Source organism: Protomyctophum bolini (assembly GCF_963924005.1).
Source record: "Protomyctophum bolini genome assembly, chromosome: 4".
In the NCBI taxonomy this organism is placed as follows: Eukaryota; Metazoa; Chordata; class Actinopteri; order Myctophiformes; family Myctophidae; genus Protomyctophum; species Protomyctophum bolini.
The window spans coordinates 10,655,604-10,679,603 of record NC_137865.1 but is presented as its reverse complement, the minus strand read 5'-3'; the positions used below and the strand labels follow the sequence as shown (position 1 = coordinate 10,679,603).

At 44.5% G+C, this 24,000-nt stretch overlaps 1 protein-coding gene across 2 annotated transcripts in view; it reads right to left on the bottom strand.

Moving 5' to 3' along the window:
- LOC308314710 (FYVE, RhoGEF and PH domain-containing protein 4-like) overlaps positions 1-24,000 on the bottom strand; it is an 88,627-nt gene that overhangs the window by 53,890 nt on the left and 10,737 nt on the right. Inside the window, exon 1 of one of the 2 annotated variants that reach the window (XM_080762363.1) lies at positions 23,181-23,518. The exons of the other annotated variant lie outside the window; for it this stretch is intronic. Coding sequence (XP_080618489.1) covers positions 23,181-23,256 — 76 coding nt within the window. The 5' untranslated portion in view covers positions 23,257-23,518. Of the gene's footprint in view, positions 1-23,180; positions 23,519-24,000 lie in introns of those variants that run through there. 2 annotated transcript variants of the gene reach the window in all.

Sequence of the window (24,000 nt, the reverse complement as noted above, 5' to 3'; positions counted from 1 at the left end):
CGATCTACAAGCTCACAATGTGCGACTGTTGGGCTCACTGTCTGAAATGTTAAAGCTGATGCTGAGTCATGCCCTTTTTATCGATAGATGCAGTAGTATGACAGGATATGGTAGAGAGAGATGGGTAACGACGCGCAGCAAAGGTTCGGGAGTTGAACCCGCGACACGCTGTCAGGCGGTATTAGCAGCCTACTGTGGGTGCCCAGACGGCCGTCCGGACCACATGAGATTGTTTTTTTATCAGCCGTCAACTGGTGGGTCGGAGCCCACTAGTGGGACCTCCCGATGGGAATTGTAAATTTGAATATACATACAGTAGAATAATTTCACTTAAATTTGCAGGTCTGCCATATTATCATTTTGCACAGTGGTGGTCAGAAAACTATGGGCCAGCAAACTGTGGGACCTCTTCCCGAGGCACTCACAAAACAGCCGGAATTCTATCTACCGTATTGTATATGGACAAACCTTATAGATTGAAATGTCCTACGTTTTCTGCGTGTTTCCTTCATTTGGGGTAGGAGGGCTATGACCATGTTGACACATACCCAGGTGGGCCATGAGTTACAAAGGCTGAGAATAACCTGGTTTACATAACACACGTTAAAGATAAAAGGAAGCTTATATAGTTTATTACGCTGCTCACTTTTAACAGGTTCTGCGAATTCACGCACAGGCCATAAATGGTTAACTGTTACTCTGCAAGTCTACAGTATGTGCAGAGAGCTTAGTGGAGAAATGGCTGCACATAACCACCTCCCTTTTCAAATTACCAACCATGTCGTCTGTCCTGTTCTGCCATTTTTGGAGGTAAAACGTGCCCTGGGCATAATAGTAAATTGGTCGTAGGTTCTGCTTCCCCAACGCACAGCATGACAGGAAGAATTAATTCAACTTGGATGGCAAGCCACCTGACAGGGCCAATAAATCCAAACTTTGCCTTTTTTCCTCACAGCATGAATATAATGAAAGCATAAAACAACCGCCTGCAGCCAGCTTAACACAACACACAGCTCTGCATACTGTATGTACATGCTGCTGCTTAGTGCTTACCCTCAAACACATGCACGCATGCACACGTTTCTATAACTATACTGTACTTATATTACATTTTAACACATCATTGCTAACCTTGACCCTGAAGCTGAAAATAGCTGATCTACAAGCTACAATCTAGATCAGCTATTTCCAGTGTGTGACTAGGGCGTGCAACTAAGCACAGTATAAATCAGGCAAACCTCAACCCCTAAACCTGACCTCTAAATGTCTAACCCTAATGCGAAACCCAACCCCCATCTTTTCCTAATTAAAAGCGCACAGCAAGTCCCCAAAACGTTTTAACCACAGAAACAAGCATTTCTCTTGTGAGGACCAGGAAAAAGGTCCTCACAGTGTCTCTACGGTATACCTCAAATTCTACTATACTTGTGGGGACATTTGGCCCTCACAGAAGACACGCACACACACGCATGCGCACACACACGCACACACACACACACACACACACACACACACACACACACACACACACACACACACACACACACACACACACACGCACACGGTTGACCTGTTCTGTGCATGCCCCCTACAAGGCCACAGCATGTGAATATCAGCTCCCAGCGTGATAGCACCATGTCTCCTGGTCCCCGACTAATGAGGGCACACAGCCACAGCGTTGAGTGCTGTGATCCCCAAACCTGAACACTGGCCCCCCACCCCACCCCACCCCACCACAACCCCTGCATCCTTCCTGTCCTGTCAAATTCATTACAGTTGTGGGGCTGTGTGTGTCTGTTAACATTAAACCTTTTCATGTCAAGGACCCCAGAATTAATACGTATTTGGCCAAAGATGTTGTGCCAGGGACCAGATTTGTGTTTTTAAAATGTTTCAATGCTTACACAGAAATCTGGAGACCCCCCCTGGGAACCCCTCGAGGAACCCTGGAGGTCCCCGGACCCAAATCATGTAATTACAGTGCTTGTAGATCAGCTATTTTCAGCAAAGAGATTTGGTGTAGAAATGAGTATAGCCCTAGGGGACGACGGTCAACCAAGAATATTGATGAAGAGAGAAGAGATAGAGGTCAGGAGTGAGAGGGAGAGGACTATCGTATCAGGAGGAGGAGGTGGGAAAGGACAGAGACAGAGAATAGTGATTAACATTCAGACAGTATTGTTGCACTCTGGGAGTCAAAGGATCGATGGGTGAACTCAGAACACACGATAACATCGACAGCAACGCTCATTCACTCATCCTCTATCTCCCCTACGTTATTCCTGACAAGGGGCGCCAATCCCCTTTGGGACAGAGGGAACACCCCTCCTCCTTCAGCCCTCTTCAGCACCAGGTCTGGTTTGTTTTCATCCAAAAGCCCAACACGTCGCATCCTCTGTGCGTTGTGGGTTTGCTATTTTCATCATCTCACACAGCATATCTGAGACAGGTCAATAGCTCGCCCAGCCCATTCACTGCATCCCGACGATTCACACAGGATCTGCTACAGCTTTTACAGTTCTCAAACATTTTCATGTCAAATGTCCAAAATGTCTATATATTTGGCCACAGACCCCCTTCTGAAAAGGTGTTGTGCCTTTGTGGAGCGCCAGAAGAGAAGATTTGTGTTAAAAATAAAATGAAATAAAACTTTCAAATATATCTTTCAAAAGTATGCTCGCACACTGTGAGCTTGTAGCTATTCTTGAATAGCCAATAATAATGATTAAAATGATTGTGATGCTATATTAATAGCTTTCCTGGGGACACCCTAAAAGCCCTGGATGGAGTCTACACAAGAATGCTACGAATGGCACCAGGTGTCACATGGACTGACCGCATCAGAAATGTGGACCTCTATGGGGACCTACCACGGGTCACGGACAAAGTCAGAGAGAGAAGGATGAGGCTGGCAGGGCACTGCGTCAGGCACCCAGAACTTGAGGCAAGTAAATTGACTCTATGGGAGCCAACCCAGGGCAAAGCCAACAACACTGCAGAGCTCAAGAACCTGATGTTGGATAGGAATTTGTGGAGGGCAGCGATCCAGGAATCACCAAGATGGTGTTGGCTAGACCTCACTCTCGCAGGAACAACAATGATAACATTGATGTATTAGTTGTCAGATATATTGGCCCAATATTGATCTGAAATCTACAAGATACGATTGGCAGACAGACAAGACAGATATGTAGATAAATAAATCGATATACCTGTTAAGTGTTAATAGTGCAAGGGTCTTTTTTGTCTGTTCTTCATTTTATTCCATCAATTATTGTTATTCTGGAGAGTTGAAAACTAGCCACATAGTACTAAATAATTATTATTATTAGCTTCCCATCCTCCTAAAGTGCTAAATCCTAATATTTTACGATGTTTGGCATGGAAATAGCCAATGAATAAAGACATTTTAGAACTGCACAACATATCTACCAGCAATCTGACAATAATAAAATCCCACTTATTGGTCCAAATGTAGTAAACGCCAACGTATCTATCTATAAAAAGCAAAACACTCCAAACCCAACAGCTGTGCCCTCTCTCTCTCTCTCTCCTTTTGTTTAGCTCAGTGGAGTTGAACCCTGTCTGATCACAGGCCCCAAGGGCATGTTTCCCTCAATGCCCTTCCCTCTTATGAATCCCAAATCTGTCTGAATATGTCAGTGTGTCCCTCTGCATTTGTCCCTTTCTATTGATCCACGGCACACAGGAAGCCATAAGGCCAGAGATTGGTCAATGCTGGGGGAAGAGAGACCTTCCGGCGATGCATTATGGATGAACCTAACTGATGCCAATCAAACAAGCAGTGGAAGCTGGCTAGGAACTCATTGTGCTCCGGCATGAATAAGCCCTTCTGACTCAAGGCCGATGGAACCCGTCGAACCCTCGTCGTGGAGCTTGTTGGAATTTTGCGAGGCACAAAGTGTCTCCTAGAAGAATTCTAAAGAGCAAGCCTGGGACGTTCCTATGCTAATGAGAGAAAAGAAGCAGTGTTGCCAGATCCTGATAGGGAAATAAGCAACCAGGTCAATTAAAGCAAAAGAAGCTAATATAAGGCCACATGAACACTTTAAACCTATATGTATTATTTGACTATTTGAAAATAAATAAATAAAATATGGTACCGGAGTCCCTGGCACAACATATATTTAGATGGGTTGGGGGTCTGTGGATAAATACATATTGATTTGGGAGTCCTTGACATGAAAAAGTTTGAAAGTGACTTCACACTACAGAAAAACAACAAGCCCAACGCCGCTTATAATAAGCAGACGTGGCAACACTGGAAAGAAGCGTGGGAGATAGTTGGACTGAAGATTCAGCGTTACAAGGAGTTCCTCTTTCACCAAGGCACCAAGCGCGCGTGCATGCGCACGCTGCACTACATCTGACACTTCCTGTTTCATTCATGAACACAGGTGTGCAGCAATGGTACTATGGTTTGCTCTCTGAGTCACAGTGAGTTCAGGAAGGCCAAAACCCCAGAGTGAACTAATAGTGACTATGACTAACATAACATGGGATGTACACAGTTACACTGACCAGGCACAATGTAGGAAAAGGACGAATGACATCATGACAAGGAAGAGTGTGTGTGTGTGTGTGTGTGTGTGTGTGTGTGTGTGTGTGTGTGTGTGTGTGTGTGTGTGTGTGTGTGTGTGACTGTGCGTGCGTGTTAGTTAACAACCGGTACTTAAGCACGTGCGACGTGCGTGCGTGTGTGCTTAAGCGCTATATGGTTGCTGTAATTTTTGTATAACGTCCTACTCCTACTTGATCATACTACAGTGTCACACAAAAGCATTAAAGGTAGCAGATCTACAAGATCGAAATGCATAGATCTTCTGCTACTTTTTTATTTGATTCCTGAAAAGTCACAGTTTTGGACATATGAGGTTTCCACCCGACAGAGGCCAATATATATTTGAGCATAATGACAAAATACCTGAAATAGCTCCAAGCTCACAATGCGTTGCATGGTTATGTTTTGCTACTTTGGGAAGTGTATAAATAGTGTCTCCTCTCTAGGGTTGTGTACGTAAAGGTGAGGAGGCACGGTGAGGAGCGTGTGATGCTGACAGTGCAGCTGAGTGCTGACACAGCATGGCAGCTATAGGCCCAGAGGTCTAACGCCAGGCACAGGAGACATACATGCATTCCAATTACATTACACAACCTTAACCGTAGGAAGTATTACGTTGTTTTGTATTAGCATATGCATTCCATAGACCATATGGGCGCATGACATCATCAACTTGCGACAGGAGCAGTTCCTAATAAGTGAAAGATTCTCTATTTTTGAAAGAAATAAAATATTTGTGTTTATAATGTTTAAAAACGCCATTGACAATGAAGGGAAAATGTACGTCATCTTGTCCCTAACACAAACATTAAATGCCATTAACAATAAAGAGAATTGAATGACTGTTTTGACATCATCATTACATCAAAATTAGTTAGACTTTAATATATTAGCGGCCCCTCACTTCACACGGGTGTGATTTTTTTTATTATAGTTATAGAGGGAAAGTATAATGTTTGAAAGCATATTTGTCTTATTAGCCAGGGACCCTTTTAAGTGGACATAAAAAAATCACACCCGTGTGAAGTGAGGGGCGCTCTTATCATCTTACAACATCGAGGAGGGAATTCAGTATAGCTATGATTAGGTGACGTAATGATGATGTAAAACAAACATTAAATTATCTTTATTGTTAATGGCATTTAATGTTTGTGTTATGGACAAGATGACGTACATTTCCCCCTCATTGTCAATGGCGTTTTTAAAACAAACATTGAACTAAAAACAAACATTAAACCTGTATATAGGAAGGGCTATAGCGCCCCTCAATAAATGACTAATATGCGTGTACATTTCTCTGTGAGTAATGATGAGGCGAGGTTCTCCGCAAACACCCTTGCTCCCCGCAGCTCCTGTATAGAATCCCTCTCCATTTTAACCTCTTTTTGGTCACACTGACCCCCCCCCCCCTCCCCCGGCACACACCCACGCAAACCCTTTGTCACCGTTTTACCCTGCCCCCCACCTGCCGCAGCGACCCAGCTGGTTAGGCTAAGATCCCAGCATTATGACGGGTCAGTGTGTCATCATTCAGACCGCGCGTTGGTCCAACTCGCCCCATTGCTAACCCTGTCCCTAACCTTAATCACACACCAAGCCACGTTGTCGGACTAATGCTGCCGTCGAAATTACAAGCAGATCCCCACTATGACACACACAGCCACCAATAACACCATGCATATTATTGTGTTATTGAAATATTTAATATATCTTTTAGACAGAAACACAGAGAGAGAGAGAGAGAGAGAGAGAGAGAGAGAGAGAGAGAGAGAGAGAGAGAGAGAGAGAGAGATACAGTAGGAGTAGGTCATGCGCTGAGCAGGAACCCAGATGTCTGCTGTCTTTCAGAGCAGTAGGTCTGCTCACTGATCCCATTCCCTCTGCCACCTGATTTGCTGTCAACTTGTGATCCAAAGACTCCAAATGTTCCACTATGTGCTCAGTTTCGAGCTTGTGGATCTGCTACTTTTGTGTATTATCCGTTGATTTACGGAAAAAACACAAAAAGTTAAAATATGTAGTAGATAAGAGGTCTCTGCCCGACAGCAACGATAAAGGAGTTAAGTGGTAAATAATACACATCCCTCAGTGGGAACACACACACACACACACACACACTAATCTCTCGTCTCCCACTGCACAGTAAAATGCCAAGAGTGAAAGAGTGATGCACTTACAGTGAATATATGGCTGCAGATAAAGTGAGTGGTTGCAACTGCACGGATAGACTGGCAACAGCAATCCAACATGAGTTATGGTGAGCGAGCAGGGATGGAGCCAGGACACACACACACACACACACACACACACACACACAGGAGCCTGACGATAAGGAGGACCAATCGGTCCTGTGATTGATGCCGCAATCCATACTTTTGTGAATAAAACGTTATTTTTTTTATGTATGGTATTTATTAGTATAGTATAAAGTCAATACAACAAAAAAACGAACACAACTCCGGTGGTTGTATTTGGTATCCCTACTGATAGACTGATAGTATTGCATGAAACTTCAAAAAGGAAATAACTCGCCTTCTCAGATGTGCTGTAGAGCATATCTCTACAATAAGCACCTTTAAACTATATAATAGTTGCATCAGTAAGAGTAGAGTCACACATGACACAGTGTTGTGTCCCAGTGGTTGCCAACCTGAGGTCTGGGCCCCCCTAGGGGGCTGTGGCCCAGTTGTTGCCAACCTGAGGTCTGGGCCGCCCTAGGGGGTTGTGGCCCAGTGGTTGCCAACCTGAGGTCTGGGCCCCCCTAGGGGGTTGTGGCCCAGTGGTTGCCAACCTGAGGTCTGGGCCCCCCTAGGGGGTGGCACCAAACACGTCTGTTTGGAGGTACAGCAGTACAACATTTGAAACGTGTTGCACAAAATGTTGCACGTTTGTACCACTTGACAATATAAGTGACAGTGTGTGAGAAACTGAGCTAAACTTGAGATCATGCAATGTCTAAGATTAAGACTAGATCAGGTAAAAGTGTACTGCACAAAGCAATTTGCGTATTCCAGAATTGCCTTGAGTCCGAGTAGGCCGGCCGGCACCTACTTCTAGTTTTACTAAATCGTCAATTATCTTTGCTATGATCGATTAGCTTGATTAGCTGTTGCACCCAACACTGATGAATGCACGACACTGCAAACGAACCTCTGACATTTCTACTGCCAAGTTGACATTTACAGTCATGCAACACCCAGACTAGAAAAGACGCACGCGCACACAAACACACACAGGCAACTGAGGGCGATTACAGCAATCATAGGAAGTTACAGTAAGTGCAATCACATTGTCAGTAGATGCAGTGTGCTTGTGTGTGTATTCTTTTTGTAGTGCATACAGTGCGTACTGTATGTTGGGGCGGTCCACAAGCAGATTAATACCCCATGTAGCTACAGCACACACACATGCACCACAATATCCGTCTGAGGCACACACACACACACACACACACACACACACACACACACACACACACACACACACACACACACATCCTGTGTTGAGGTCTAAGGGCTGTCTTTTGTTATGTGTGTGCTCAAGCTTTTGTTAACTGTGATGTGTGTGCGTGCGTGCGCGCGTGCATGTGTGCGTGCGTGTGCTGCTGCTGTGGTAAATAACGAAACCCCACATTTTACCTATTAGTTCCACGGCAGCATGTGATGCTGAGGGGATCAGGGAAGCACGCCCAGCAACGCCTGCATTGTGCCCTCCATATAGTACTGTACAGTACAGTACCATATAGTACTGTACCGCACTGTACCACACAGCACAGCACAGCACAGCACAGCACAGCACAGCACAGCATGTGGGTGATACAGTATGCTGTTAGGAAGTACAAACTAACCTGTCCAGTCGGCTGCGTTGCAGTCCAGGGGGAAGTGCAGGCACTGAATGTGGAAGTAAAGTAATATTCGATGGGGTGGTTCTCTCTTCCCTGCCTCCCCACACAGACACACACACACACACACACACACACACACACACACTGGCAGGTTCAGACTGCCGTTAAGCCGCGCTGCATCCTCCTCCCTTCTGTCTCGCACGCCCTCCTCTCTCTCTCTGTCTCTGTCTCTCTCCCTACACACACGCTTGCTGACGAGGGAGTCTCGCCCCCTTAGCCTCCTATATCGTTGGTCTTTTCCTCTCTCTCTCTCTCTCCCCTCCCGCCAGGCGGTGTGTTCCAATCCAGACTATACGGCTCTTGAGGACGATAATCGCATTCCGCCAGAGATGTGCGGGCATATGGCAGGGGAGCGCCTGCACTCAGCCCGCTGCTCAACCCCAGAGTAAAGCTCTCCCTCTCCCTCTCGCTGTGCACTGTGTGTGCGCTTGTGCGTGTGTGTGTGTGTGTGTGTGTGTGTGTGTGTGTGTGTGTGTGTGTCTCGCATGGACAATCAGCTCTATTGTGTGGGAGGAGGGGGGGGGGGGGGGGACCGTTGACCAGCAGCTCATCTGCTGCTACTAGCGGCCAATAGCTTGATATAGTGGCTGCTGACACCATAACAAAACACCCGAGGGAGAGAGAGAGAGAGAGAGAGAGAGAGAGAGAGAGAGAGAGAGAGAGAGAGAGAGAGAGAGAGAGAGACACACAGAGATAGAGAGAGAGAGAGAGAGAGAGAGAGAGAGAGAGAGAGACAGACAGACAGACAGACAGACAGACAGACAGACAGACAGACAGACAGACAGACAGACAGACAGACAGACAGACAGACAGACAGACAGACAGACAGACAGACAGACAGACAGACAGACAGACAGACAGACAGACAGACAGACAGACAGACAGACAGACAGACAGACAGACAGACAGACAGACAGACAGACAGACAGACAGACAGAGAGGATGCTGAGTGGGAGGTGGGTGTTAATTACTCTGCCCACACAGTCTGCATAATTATTTGATCATTACAAAGATGATAAGGAATGAACAGATGTGTCAAAGTGGTCAAAGTCAAAGAAAATGTCTTCAAGGTCACACAATGGAGAGACAGGGTTTGTTTGCTAAACTTGAATTTAACCATGTGAAACAAAAAACAAGAAAATTGACCTGCAAGGTATTTTGCAGTGGGTTTCTTTAGTGTTTGGATGGTACATTTCAAATCCCCCCCTGTGTGTATGTGTGTGTGTGTGTGTGTGTGTGTGTGCGCGCTGCGCGCGTGCGTGCGTGCGTGTGTGTGTGTGTGCACATGCACGCGGGAGGAGATTAACCCATTCTGACCTGAGATCAGATTCATACGAGGTTTCCACGGGACACACACTGGTCTGATTAACCCATTCTGACCTGAGATCAGATTCTAAAAATGTCAGTCGTTCTTCGAATTTTTCAAAAATAGCAGACCTACAAGCTCGTATCGCGCCACTCGGTGGCGCGATATGAGCTTGTAGATCTGCTATTTTTCAATAGCTAAAGCATAACATGATGCCAACACCAAAATGGGTGCCCGGTCAGAATGGGTTAAAGCCACCTACTCCTTTTCCCATGCCTGCCAAATCAAAGGCTGTGGAGTCACTACTGTGGCAGCGTGATGCATTTGTTATGTTCAAGTTCAAAGATGATTGAAAAAAAAAAATCCTTTTGATTAAAATGCACATGGGATTCTGAACATCTGGCCCATGTGTCACAGAAGTTTTTTTTTTTGTCCATGTAATCTGATTTATTTTCTCTTTGATATTTTCCAAATTGCTTTTACAAACATATACAAATGTGTACATTAAAATACGTTGTACCAGGCTGGACTGGCCACTTGACACACCGGGTATATGCCTGGTGGGCTGACCAGTGGATGAGACAGGTCTTATGATCATTACGATAATTATCAGAACATGATGTTCAGGATGATTTTCAGTTTCAGGCTTGTTTGTTTGGAGTGGGCGGTATACCATTACCACATGACGGATACGGCAGTAATATAGGCCTCTCTCGAAGTGGAGAACCTGATACAAATTCATTATTTCTCTGCAAAGTACGAACATGTGCGCACCTAAAGCGTCACACCAAATATCAAGCGGTTTCGGCGAAAAACTACTTTTATCATTGGACCAGTTGCTATGCAACGCCTTCGTCACCCCCAGCACCAGGATTGGAAGCTCAAGCTTGTAGGTCTGCTATTTTTGAAAAATCGAAGAACCACTGACATAGAAACATATAGCTTTTTCAGAAAACTGTCAGGATGTAGAAGACATTTTTAGAATCTGATCTCAGGTCAAAATGGGTTAACTGTTCCCTATTTGTGTTTGTGCCAGAAGCACGCGAGAGGTTGATGCGGTGGTGACTGCATGGCGAGGACGAGTTGGTCCTCTAAGTGCCAGCCTGTGAAAATGACCTGCAGGCCCTGTCACAATGTGCTAGTAGTGACACCTTCACTTCACACACAGCCATGTGCTCCTCCCAAGGTTGTGTGAACTCAGTCACCTCAGATGTACAACTCTGTGTGTGCGCGCGCACGCACGCACGCGCATGCACACACACACAATCCTTCAAGTATAGGCTACTGGATTATACTTGAGGGATTTCATGCTGATGAATTCCATTCAAATTAAGCGTCACCTCTCACGCACATCTATCTCTCTCCCTCTCTCTCTCTCACGCACATCTAGCTATCTCTCTACCTCTCTCCCTCTCTCTCTCCCTCCCCATTTCATCATCCAACCTCATTTCTTATTTTGTCTGTTAACCACTTTTAAGCCCTATTTTATATGCCTACTATGTTGTGCATACATCGAATACGTGTCACATTGTGAGCTTATCTTTCTGCTATTTTTGAGGGCCGCTAACCCCTCCCATGCACAGCTTTGTGTGATTTATTTTTGAAAATGTACTGGAAATTAAATACAAGTTCAGTGTCTTTCTCAAGGACGCTATGACACAATGCCAGAAGGAACGGGAATCATACCGGGGAAACTTCCCAGTTCCCATGCACTCCCAGATGACGGCTCTCAGTGCCTTCCTAAGCACTCTGTTCAAACATTCTGCCTTGGGCGTGCAGTTGGTGCCAGGGACTCTCACACAAGATTTAAAAATGTTCATAAATGTAATTCAGTTTCCACTTCATGTTGTGTGCAGTGGGTGTATAGTCTGTCGTCTCTATAGGGAGACAGTTCTACCTATGACGGCCTTTCTCGATCAGAAGACTGTGCTCAGTGAGTCTGGACCTATGTGTACCAGTCAAGATGTTTTCGTTGTTTTGGGTCAGTCATTTAAGTTAGTCAGTTTCGGGCCAAATATCATTCTAGTTTACTCTACTTTTGGGTTGCTTCTTTCCAATGTGTCAGATATATCTTTCCTTTTGCCGTTTTATAATTTGGTTTAGTCCAATGGGCTTTCTGGTAGCTCCGTTTGTGTTTGTGCTACTGCATGGCGACAATAAACCCACCAACGTGTTGCAGCAAACCCTTCACCAGCGTCACTAAACTGATCAGTCCACTGTCACTCAAAGCATACAGGAGTAGATGGCCGACAACATTCAGATCAGTGACCAAACTTTAAAACGTGACAGCAACAACAAGCAATAAATGTCACAGTATTTACTGTCAAATGCGCAAATCAATCAATTGCTTACGTTTAAAGCAATAAATCAAAAATACATAAATAAAACGTGTGTGTCTGCTTTCCGGTTCGTCTCTCTCTCTGCTCACATATTACACACATGGCAGACACAGACATTATTTGATAAAGTGCAGACCTCATTAAAGTGATTAGCGACAGGAAGGGCTCTCTTCACCTAGAGAGCCATAACTACAGCCAGACCTCAACCCTCAATATCAGCACCGTGTAACAGCTATGTGTGCGTTTGTGCGTTTGTGTGTGTGGGGGGGGGGGACCGGGGGGTTGGAAACAGCTGTGTACTCAGTCTCTCAGCAGCCATTTACTGAGACCCATTACTGCTGACAGGTCACAGCCCTGCTGCGAGGGTCATGGTCGGTATCGCTCGCGCTCGCACACACACACACACACACACACACACACACACAAACGCACACACACACACGCACGCACGCACACGCACGCACGCACACGCGCACGCACACACAGTATGACACTTTTCAAAAAGATCCGGTGAAAAAGCAAAGTCATTTTAAAGGCCTCAGAGATATAAATTAGTAAGAGGCAGAGATGTACTGCACTGTAGGTGAACTATTAATATAACTATTATATTGTCTACTATATGTTTATATTGCCTACTATATTGTCAATAAATATCCTTCAATTTTGCAAGTGCAAAATAGATGACTATGACAGCTAAACACGCCTATGAAAAAGGGCTTAAGTTGGTTAATCATACTAATCGATGTACTGTAGTCAGTTATTAGAATAGAAGCAAAGGAAAAATTCCAAAAAAAGTCCAAAAACGAAAATGTCATGAATAGCATAATGGCTAAGAAAATGACTCGTTGCCGCACTAGACCACACACAAACACACTGAAGTGACAATGAATGAGTCAGGAAGTAGTTGGGCATTGGCCTGGCATTAGCAGCAGCAGCAGCAGCCAATGGGCAGAGAGCTGAGTGTATGCAAATGACTTTGAGATCAAAGTCAATCATGTGCGTTGACTGGCTCCATTTGAATATTAATTCAAATGGAGTCAGCCAATAGAATCCCTTCCCTGAGCAGACATACACATTGATTATCATCATGGGGGAGGATGACCCTGTGGACGGGTTTCCATGGCGACAATGAACAGGGTCATTGATCATGGGACAGTGAGCGACATTTACGTAATCACAGTACAATAGATCTGCATGCTGATTGATTGCAATGTTTACAGACCTACTGTATAGTAGGGGTCTCTTCAGGCCAAGGACTCCTTGGCTGAGAGAAAGACGACTTGGGACCCCCACTACATTGTGTACAATTGTATTGCAGATTGTGTTTTGTTGTGTAAATTGTGACATTTAAACACGGACTCAACCCTCAATACTTAGTGAACTTGACCTTTATCTCTGTATTGTAACTGTATTTCCCCTCTACACCTTAATGTCTTGGCCCAAAATAAAATAGCCGATGGCTGATGAAGCTATACTGTAGCAGCCAAATGACGCAGGCACGGGAAAAGTACCAGAGAGGTATTTATTCATGTATTTTATTTGAAAGTTATATGCTGTTTGTTGGCTTTTGGCCCTCACAAGTATAGAAATACAAAACACGCATGCATGCAGATGCACGCAGGGCAGGCAGTGGCACACACATAGTCTACTATCCCAGAGTGGATTGACACTATCCAGTTACAATGGGCAGTGAATGAAACCACATCTTAAATCCCAGCTTGGTTCCAGGCTGCTGTGTGTGACACTTTTAGGATGACATTTACGGAGTGCTCCTGGGTACTACCAGCTGCACCCCACCCAAACGTCACCCATGGGCGACCCACGGCCATGCATGTGAGGCTTCACATGGTCACGTGATCTGCAGACCCTCGGTGGGTGTGGCAAACATGATGGTAGCAAAACCACATCTATACAGAAAATCGTCTCGGTCGGGTGGAAACATCATTGTGTCGAAAATGGTTATCTTTCAGGATTCAAATTCAAAAATAGCAAAATATACAAGCTTCAAAATGCATCACCTCGTGCCACATTTCCAGCAAGAGATCTGCTACTTTTGAGGCTTCTGTGTGACGCTGTCGTATGATGGACTACATGGAATAAAGCAAAAATAAAATCTCAAGACTGAAAATGTAATGGCCGGCCAGCTGAAGAAATCATCATGACATTTCTGAGACCATTCATGTTTCTGGAAGATGCGTCTAAATTTGTATTCTATTGCTAGTTTGATCACTTCAAATACTCTTTCATCTTAAAATAACAAATGACCAAAAATAGCCAATCTACCAGCTCACAGGAACGCTGGCTTCTATGAAATCCAAATGACTGTAATCAGTCGTGGCGACTGAGAACATTAATCCATGCGCTCATATACAACAAGAAGAGGAGATGGAAGGTTTCTGCCTGACAGATCTGACACTACCCTCTATCCGTCCTCATGAATTTGTATTTCCCCACCCCCGGTCCCCTCCCTGTATAATCTCCAGCTTTTCAACGTGTCACGACTCTGCTCCCACCTCACTATAATATTTGAGGCTCATTCTATACCCTTCTCTCCACTCATCTGCAAGTACACCCTGCAGAGGAGAGGAGAGGAGAGGAGAGGAGCTGAGACGAGAGAGGAGAGGAGAGGAGGCTCCAGGCCATTAACCACCACATGTCTATAACCGTGGGATGGTGCCCCCACCACACACACACACACACATCATTAATTAAACCCACACCACCTGAAATGCATGCACACCCAATGCATGCTTCTAAACAAACATACACACACACACACACACACACACACACACACACACACACACACACACACACACACACACACACACACACACACACACACACACACACACACACACACACACACACACACACACACACACACACACACTTCAGCCCTTCTGAATTCCTCTTCATTATCTTCACATTTTCACATTATGAAGGTCAATGATGAATGGCGAGTGCCGTCTGCAAAGACACATTACATTTATATAAGAAAACAAGAGAGAGATAGAGATACAGACAGTGAGAAACACACAGACAAAGTGAGAGACAGAGGGAGAGAGACAGAGAGAAATAAACGGACGGACAGACAGACAAGAGGGGGTATGACAATGTTGGCTGAAGGCAATGATGGAACTCGTCCTTGCATTGGCTGGCTTCAATTAGCAGAGTGCTACACACGCACGCACGCACGCACACAGTGTCCAAATGCCCCCAAAAAAGCATCGTCCTCAGAAATCAATGTTTTTTCCCGCTGACTGTGAATAGTGCTAGATTGATGATAGTACGGTTACTGCTGTATGCAGAACACCACCATTTATCTCAACACCAGGACTGATTAAACTGATTAAAACCAGACTAGATTGATTTGGTCGTGGACTCACGGATCCCCCGTTTGTAAAGATTATGCGTCAGCGACGCCCATGTGTTGTGTTGTTAAAATCCGTCAACATTATACAAAGATAGTGTGCAGTATGAATTTAGAGTTATATTATAATATATTACTATGTAATGGCTGTTTTGCTGACTTTATGGCAGGCTAAAACAAGTGTAGTGTCCATCCTTAATTGACTTGTCATTCTAGGTCAAGTGGCTAGGATGGATCCAATATCTTTGAGCATGTTCAGGTTGCACAAGGATATCTGATCAATATAATTACAAACTAACTGAGCACGGAATTTATTTCTCTCTCCCTCTTTGACTATAGATGGAATCTCTTTTGTATTGTGTCTCAAGATATGTTGAGATAGCTGTGATACATTTTTTTCCCACACTTTTGTACATTCTGTATCTGTCAATACAATACATGTATTGAGTTGTGATACTACTGTACCTATGCAAAACTAGTTCTACTGCCTCCTGGTGGATGGAAAGGAGAGAGTGTGTGTGTGTGTGTGTGTGTGTGTGTGTGTGTGTGTGTGTGTGTGTGTGTGTGTGTGTGTGTGCGTGTGTGCGTTGCATTATATTTTGAAGGAATAATAGGACTTGAAAAGCTAATTCCAGGCGGCTGCAGAGCACAATCCTTTTCCAGTTGTTGCTGGAGCCAACGGTCAATAAATCACACCTTGGCATGGATTTATTTATTTATTTAATGCTCCCATTGCAGTGTTTACTGTCCTCTGGCTAAGACGTATGGGAGTAGTACTAGTGTACAACAGGGGTTCTCAAAGAGAACATTTTCATATGGGGGTCCTGTCTGCGGTCAAATATACAGTATATCAATTTGGGGCCCTTGGCACAAAGAAGGTTTGAGAACTACTGCTGTACGAGACCTGGACAATTTTACATCCCAAAAATGAACTCCCCGATAATTTAATTAATCGATAAAGTAATCTATAGAATAACCACTAAGAAGATAAACGGTGTGTGTGTGTGTGTGTGTGTGTGTGTGTGTGTGTGTGTGTGTGTGTGTGTGTGTGTGTGTGTGTGTGTGTGTGCGCGTGTGTGCGCATGTGCACAGCACGTCTACAAAGGGAACAATAACACAAAAGGCATAACACCTTTAGATAAGTCACTGTGACCACTTGGTTTCATTTCCTTGGATAGTGCATCAGTATGTGTGAGCATGCGTTCAGTAATACAACCTGGGAATCCCATCAGGACTACGGCATGCCGCCAGGAATGCTGATCGATGAAGAGACACTGGGTGACAGAGAGAGAGGCACGGATGGAGAGAGAGAGAGGGGGGGGGGGGGGGAGAAGAGAGAGAATAGCTTGAGAGACAGACTATCGTTGCTGTCGGCCAGAAACCTCTCATCTCCATATTCTTACTTTGTGATTTTTTCCCAATTAATGCCCTTAATTAATGCCCATACTACAGCGTCACACAAAAGTATCAAAGAGAGCAGATCTACAAGCTCAAAACGTGGCTCGAAGCAACGCATTTCGAGCTTGTCAATCTGCTTTGCTACTTTTGATACTTTTGAATTTGAATCTTAAAAAGTAACAGTTTTGGACATATGAGGTTTTCCACCCGACAGAGACTATAATAGAAAGAAAAGATGTTTGTCTGCATAAGCAACAGACATGGAGAGACATACAGCCACCCAGGGACTTCCCGGACACAGGTAGTATGTGTACACATGCACGTGTGTGTGCTGTATCCACTGGCCGGTGTTGTATGTACGGCAGTGTGGCATCAATGCACACACAGTCATTTTTATTTTATTTAGCGAATGCAAAGTTTTTAAGCCAAGCGGTTGCCTCCTGGTCTGCTGTATGGAGGGTGACTAATCCTCCTTCCAGAGGGCAAACTTCAATGATGTGCTCCATGGTTTGCTCCTCACCACACGCACACAGTGGACTTGGGCTACTGCCCCATTTGTGAAGGCTGGCCAAGCAGGGGCCATGATGTCTAGTCCTGAACCTATTGAGCGTAGACCACTGTCTCCTTGGGAAAGTGGTGCCAGGGACACACAGGAGTATAAGCATGCTATTGTCACAGGAGTCACAAGAGTCGTCCGTCCCCCCCCCCCCCCCCCCCCCCCCCCACACAAACACAAATGTCCCTCTACACCAGGGGTCTTCGATAGGGGGTCCGGGGTCCTCAGAGTAAGGGCAGGGGGTCCGCCAAATCTTTGTGTGATTTGAGTGAGCCTACAAGCTTGTATTCTTGTGGGAAAAAAAGAGCGGACAGACCCTGTACAGACTACAGAGCCAAAGCTCAAGTTCACGAAATATTGAGGCTTGGTGGTTAAATGTCTGAAAATACACATTAACAAACATATGAATAGACAAGATTATAGATGTCAAACAAGTCTATGAAGCTATCTAGGAAATCTATGCAACACAATTCTATTCAATGTGGGGGTCCCTGCTTAATTTCTCTCTCATCTATGAGGTCCTAAAAAGAAAAACGTTGAAGACCACTGGTCTACACCAAATATCTTCCCCAAAAAGAGCTGATCGACAAGATCACAATGTGATACGTTGAGAGCTTGTGAGAATAAAGACACACTGACAAGAAAATCAGACAATTCCATCAAACCCCAGGACTTCCGGAACCAGTCAAAAAATCCTATTGGATTCTGATAGAAAAATCCTATTAAATATTGTAGCACATTGTAAGGAGGAAGCCAAGCGGAAGTGAGGAAGGCACGCCAGATCTACAAGCTCAAAATGCATTGCACTGTGACACGTTTTGAGCTTATACTGTAGATCAGCTATTTTTATGCATTGTGGCCCTCTGGAGTGAGTGTCCTATCCAATGTTTTGTACTGCAATACCTGCTGATGTTGGCAAATTACACTAAAAGCACAGTAAAGATGATAATAATCTAATATGATTTGTGTAGTTCTTGTAGATCTAGTCTCTTAATTTTTATGTCAAAGTGCACCAGATTGAAGCATTTTCATAGCAAATAAAAAAAGTCCTATAGAACTGGCACTGCCTGTTTGATTTAACAACGCAAACATGTAATAAAAAGTCGCCCCCTTTAAAATCTCAATTGAACCACTCAGTCTTTTCATCCTGCAGCCGGCTGTGCTACTTTTCTGTGTTCTTATTGCGATCGAAGGCAGATATGTTGATCTGACCCTCCATTCCAAAGCGCCAGCGCTCGCCCAGCAGTCTGCTGGGTCACCCAGGCGGATGCGTGCCCTTTAGGGAGAGGTCGCTTCTCGCCCTCAGGCGTCTTACTGGTTGTTTCAGCATTATAATGCTGAAACAACCAGCAACTATTACTATTACTACTACTACTACTACGAGTCACAACTATAGTTGTGACTCGTAGTAGTAGTAGTAAATAGTTGTTGTACTGTACAGTATGTATGTGTACACTACTACGAGTGCAGCATGAAGTGTTTTCTCAACCTCACTTCATTATGACTCAGCGATAATAACCATCGATTCATCGTTACTCCGACACTGATGTGAACACGCAGCTGGACACACTCACTGACACAACAGAAAAATTACATTTACAGCACAGCGGCCCATGAGGGCCATTACTAACACATTACACCATCCATCATCTCCTAAATACATGGAAATGATGTTTGGCGCTGCCTATGGGCAGAAGTGAGGTTCATTTGGGGATAATTGGACTTTTATATATGACATTTTTTGTTAAGCGAGCCCCCCCGGGCAAATTTGGAAGATAGCCAATCAGTATATGTTGTTCACATGACTCCAGAGATAATTATGCGAGATTCACACACAATCTGGCCTACTGAGAGTATGAAATATGAATGCAAAGTTTGATGCTGACCAGTCCAGCAGTGTCTGAGATTAGCTGCTCACAGACGTCACACGTGGTAGAGAATCACTGAGCTAAATACTGGAATCCCAGTATTTAGTGCTGTAGTAGACCGTTTTGATTTTGGCGATGAAAACTGTTGACCTTTTTCACTGACAAAAACGAAATAAAAACGAAAACTAAGCTATGATGACTATAGAACTAGGACTAAATAATAAATATGCTGACAATTTCGTCAATAAATAAAAACTAGAGAATGTTAAGGAGGGACTAGTGGAGAAGAGATCCATTAGAACTAAAAGACGCTCTGAAAATGGCAGATCTACAAGTTTCGAGACGCAGATCGGCTATTTTCAGCCTCACCAAGTGTAAAAAGCAACCATTACGACACCATCGAGGCCAGCCACAATACATCTTATGATATTTAGTTGACTAAAACAAAAAGATTTCAGATGACTAAAACCTAAAATGAAAATATTTAAAAGACTGACTAAAACAAAATCAAAATCGCCTGCCAAAACCATGCAGTTTGTGCTCCGACACTCCCTATGTTGGAACAATGACGGTGGTGAAAGGAGTTAGGGCTGCTAACCCCCCAGCCCCCCGCCCTCAAACCCCCCCACCCAACAACACAGCCTTTTCCTTCCTGGCTCCAGAGAATGAAACACAGAACATTATTTCACACTCTGTGCCCTCCCCTCCCCCCTCTCTCCTCTGCAGTCCTTACTGTACCTCCACCAGTAATACACAGCACAATGAGAGGCAGACAGCACTCTCGCTTACATTAACCACTTCATATCAACCCTGTGATGGCTTTTTGCTTCGCATTTGTTTTTGATCTTCTGCAGCTATCTGCCTACTCAGGAAATGAAATGCATCTAGCTCGCGGCTCACTCATTCATTCTGCCCCCAAATCAAATTGAATTACCCCCCCTGACTTCTGAAATTCCCGACATTTTTAAGACCTTGAATATAACAGCGATCTTAAAACACAAGCATGCAGAGACACACGCAGATGCAAGCACACACTTTTGCTCATCAATATTCCCTAGTTCTTCTGTCTATTACACAGCCACACATAATCACTGCTGTGTGCATGCGCGCACGCACACACACGCGCGCCCTGCACGGTTAAGTAATGGGCCATTGGGGACGTTGCCAAAAGGCCAGCATGGTTGGAGAGAGGAGATGGTTCCCAGGGAGTTTAAGACTTTTCTTTCCCAGGCTGGTGGTTTAAATGCTCTCTCATGCTCCGATACCACTCCATCCCAGCACTCTCAGAGTTAAATGGACGCTCAGAATTTGACTGTGTAATTAACAGCACCCTATAGCCTATTATGCAGTATAATGACCATCAATGATAGCAGGGACGGTCAGTTCAGTAGTGTGTAATGTGTATACATGTGCAGAGTATATTTCCTCTGTATTTCCTCCATATTCTAGCTATTTGTGTCCAGCAGATGAGGCAGATTTTCCTCTGAAAAGCCTCAGAGGGAATCTTGAAAAAACAGGGTTAGGGTTAGCCTTAGCCCCGCCTTCCATTTCCCCCCAAAACCGGGAGGTATAATGTTCCATTACCACCTCGTGCTGTCTAAATAGTAAATGGTAAATTTGTGCATTTATATAGCGCCTTTATCCAAGGCGCTTTACAGAGATTGTGCATTACATTCACCCATTCACACACACACATTCACACCCCAATGCCGGAGGGAACCATACAAGGCACCAACCTGCACATCGGGAGCAATTAGGGGTTCAGAGATTTTCTCAAGGACACTACGTTTACGCTGTAGACGGTATCATTATTCTGGGCGGAAGTTGTGGGATTTTGGCCGAAGTACCGCTCAAGGAAATGACGTTGACGCTTTACAAATCTGTTTACATCTGCGTGAATGAAACAAGTGTTGTAATTGGTCGAAAAAAGCATTGTATCCGGGGGAAATACATCTGACGGATGTTCCGGCCCGACACTTCCACCGATACCGTCTCTGCCTTATAGGTTGAGAGCAGGCTTTTCTCTTCGCAGATGAGTAGGGCGCGATTCATACTCCTATTTTAGAGCCAAATAAAAGTCGGTTCGGCTCTGTAGAGCCTACAATGTGACGTCATTTGAGGTTCAGGGGGGAGGCGGGTACCGTCCTAAAGTCGGTGCTACTGAAATTTTCTGACGAGCTGAGCTGATTGATTTTAGCGTTTTATACCATAAACAATTTTGGACATACAAGGTTTCCAACCGGCAGACGAACGATATCTGTTAAGTCATGTCATTTCCAATGAGCAGTGGTGGAAAGTAATTATTTTATGAAATTACTGTATACCTCTATTTTTTGACAACGTGTACAATTTAGCCTATACTTTTACTCCACTACATCTCAGAGGAGGCAAACTTTGCAGATTTAGAATATTAAAAAAGAATACATTAGCCACTAAAGCCCCATAACAGACATTTAAGTATATAGTATTTTGCTGCCAATACTTTTTTTTACATCATAGTGTTGCTAGTTTTACTTCTTCCACCACCATTTATATCCCATGTCGTGTCCAATAAACTACTCTGCACTTCATTAAAACCCTCAGCTTTCAATCACAGCACACAGAGCAGACAGGGGAGACAGAGAAGACTTGATTTGTCTCATGGCTCTGTCGTTTCTCATGTCAACGGCACTTTTAACATAATTTGCTTCTGTTTTGTAGAACTACACATGCACGCACGCACACACGCACACACAGACAGAGAGAGTGCACCCACATAATAGTACAGTGGAAAAATAAATGGTCACTGCTAACATTTTAGGCGAGAAGCCAGAGATAACATTCAGAAAATGGACGCCGCTTGCTGGTTAGAAAATAGACAATAATAAATGTCAGTTAAATAAGGAAGGCATGGGCCAGCAGACAAAGCAATAATGAAAACAAGAAGGGAGTGTTCTAATAATGTCTGGCCCGCACAAAAGTACATACTTTGTTTGTTTGTCAAAGGATACCAAAATAATGTTTTGAAGATGGCTTTGGGAATGCTGAGGGGTACTCCAGTTCAAGATCATGTCAACTAATGAAATAGCGTGATAGGGTACGTAACACGCCAATGTTAAGCACTTTCAACCAGGCATGTCATTATAGTGAAATTGTCACAAAAATAAGTCAGCAGGTCATTTGTCATATCATGAAGTACAATACGGAAATGATATAGATAGAGCTTAAGTGGTTATTATAGATGTTCATGGTCAAATGAAAGCAATGTGAGGAAAGTTGTGAAAGTTAATATTATGACTGCAGAGTTTGGAGGCTGAAACGCAAACACTCATTCACCTCTGTGTGGAACGAAATACCTCATTACCACCTGCTGTGACATCCTTTCATCTTTGATCGCCATAATTCATTCGCCCTCAATGATCTTGACTTTAACGTCATCACCTTCCGTTGACCAATATTATACTGGTCAACGGAAGGTTGTCTCTTCGCAGAGACATTTATATTGGCAATATAAATGTGTCTCAGCGAAGAACCCAAGGGAGTGCCGCCGTGCCTGGTGTGAAGTCAGTCTAATCAGCTATTCTCCCAAAATAGCTAGAAAGCCACAAATCCCCATGAGCTCCCTGAGGTCATCAATATGATGTCATAGCGCTGATGTCATACTTTCCTCCAAGAGCTACTATGATCAGTATGATGGATGGATAGAAAGCACTAAGTACTCTGACAACGTGTACTACAAAACCAAAGGGCCATGCACTAGCACTAGCCCTATACAAAAAACAACAATAATCACAATTAAACAAGAGAAAACTGAAATGATCAAGTGGTCAAAACAAGGTTTCATTGTTTGTGGATGTCAGAGTCCAAGATCTTACCATAACAGCAGAGCAGACACATCTGTGCACTTTGACCTTCACGCCTCCAGAACCAATACTTGCGACGTCGTTTCATTGTAAAAAAATTAAAAAGTCCAGGTTGATGTGGCTTATCTATTAACCAAAACAAAACTCCTAACAGACGGATACGTATATCATCCAACTAGAGACCCATGACAGTGTGTCTGTGGCGTGGTGGTCCTCCCACGGTCCCCCTGATCACCGGCCCGAAGCGCCGCGTCTCAGACGGGACCTCCAGTAGCCGGTGGCCAGGCAGTCCATCCTGTGTCCCCCGCTGCCTCACACACAGCACAGACACAATGGAGGCAGAGAGAGACACTCACACACACAACCAGAGAATGAGACAGAGAGAGAAAGAATGGACTGTTTGGAAAGTAAAAGGGAAGGGAAAGTCAAACAGGACTGAGGTCACACTTCCTGCACAGGATTGAATACACTTTTCTCCTCTCTTTCCTCTCTCTCTCTCTGGATACTGGACAGTTAGGCTGGGTGGACAGTGGATGCTATCCACCTCTAGGTATAAAAGACAAAATGCAAGTTCCCTGCGTTCCGTTGGGTTCCGTGGAGGAACAGAGAAAACAACAGGAGCGGTGCACCCGCTTCGAATGCCATCACCATCATAGTCCACTCCTCTTAAGGTTTCTCCAGTGTCCAATGAACTGTGACCGTCCCATGCACCTGACAGCGGGACAGAACCTCAGGCACAGCCTTAACAATGTATGAGCCATACAGTCAGGAGGGGAAATGACATCACTGCAGTCAGGAAGCACGGCCCCGGGGCGCGGAAAGACAAACAGGT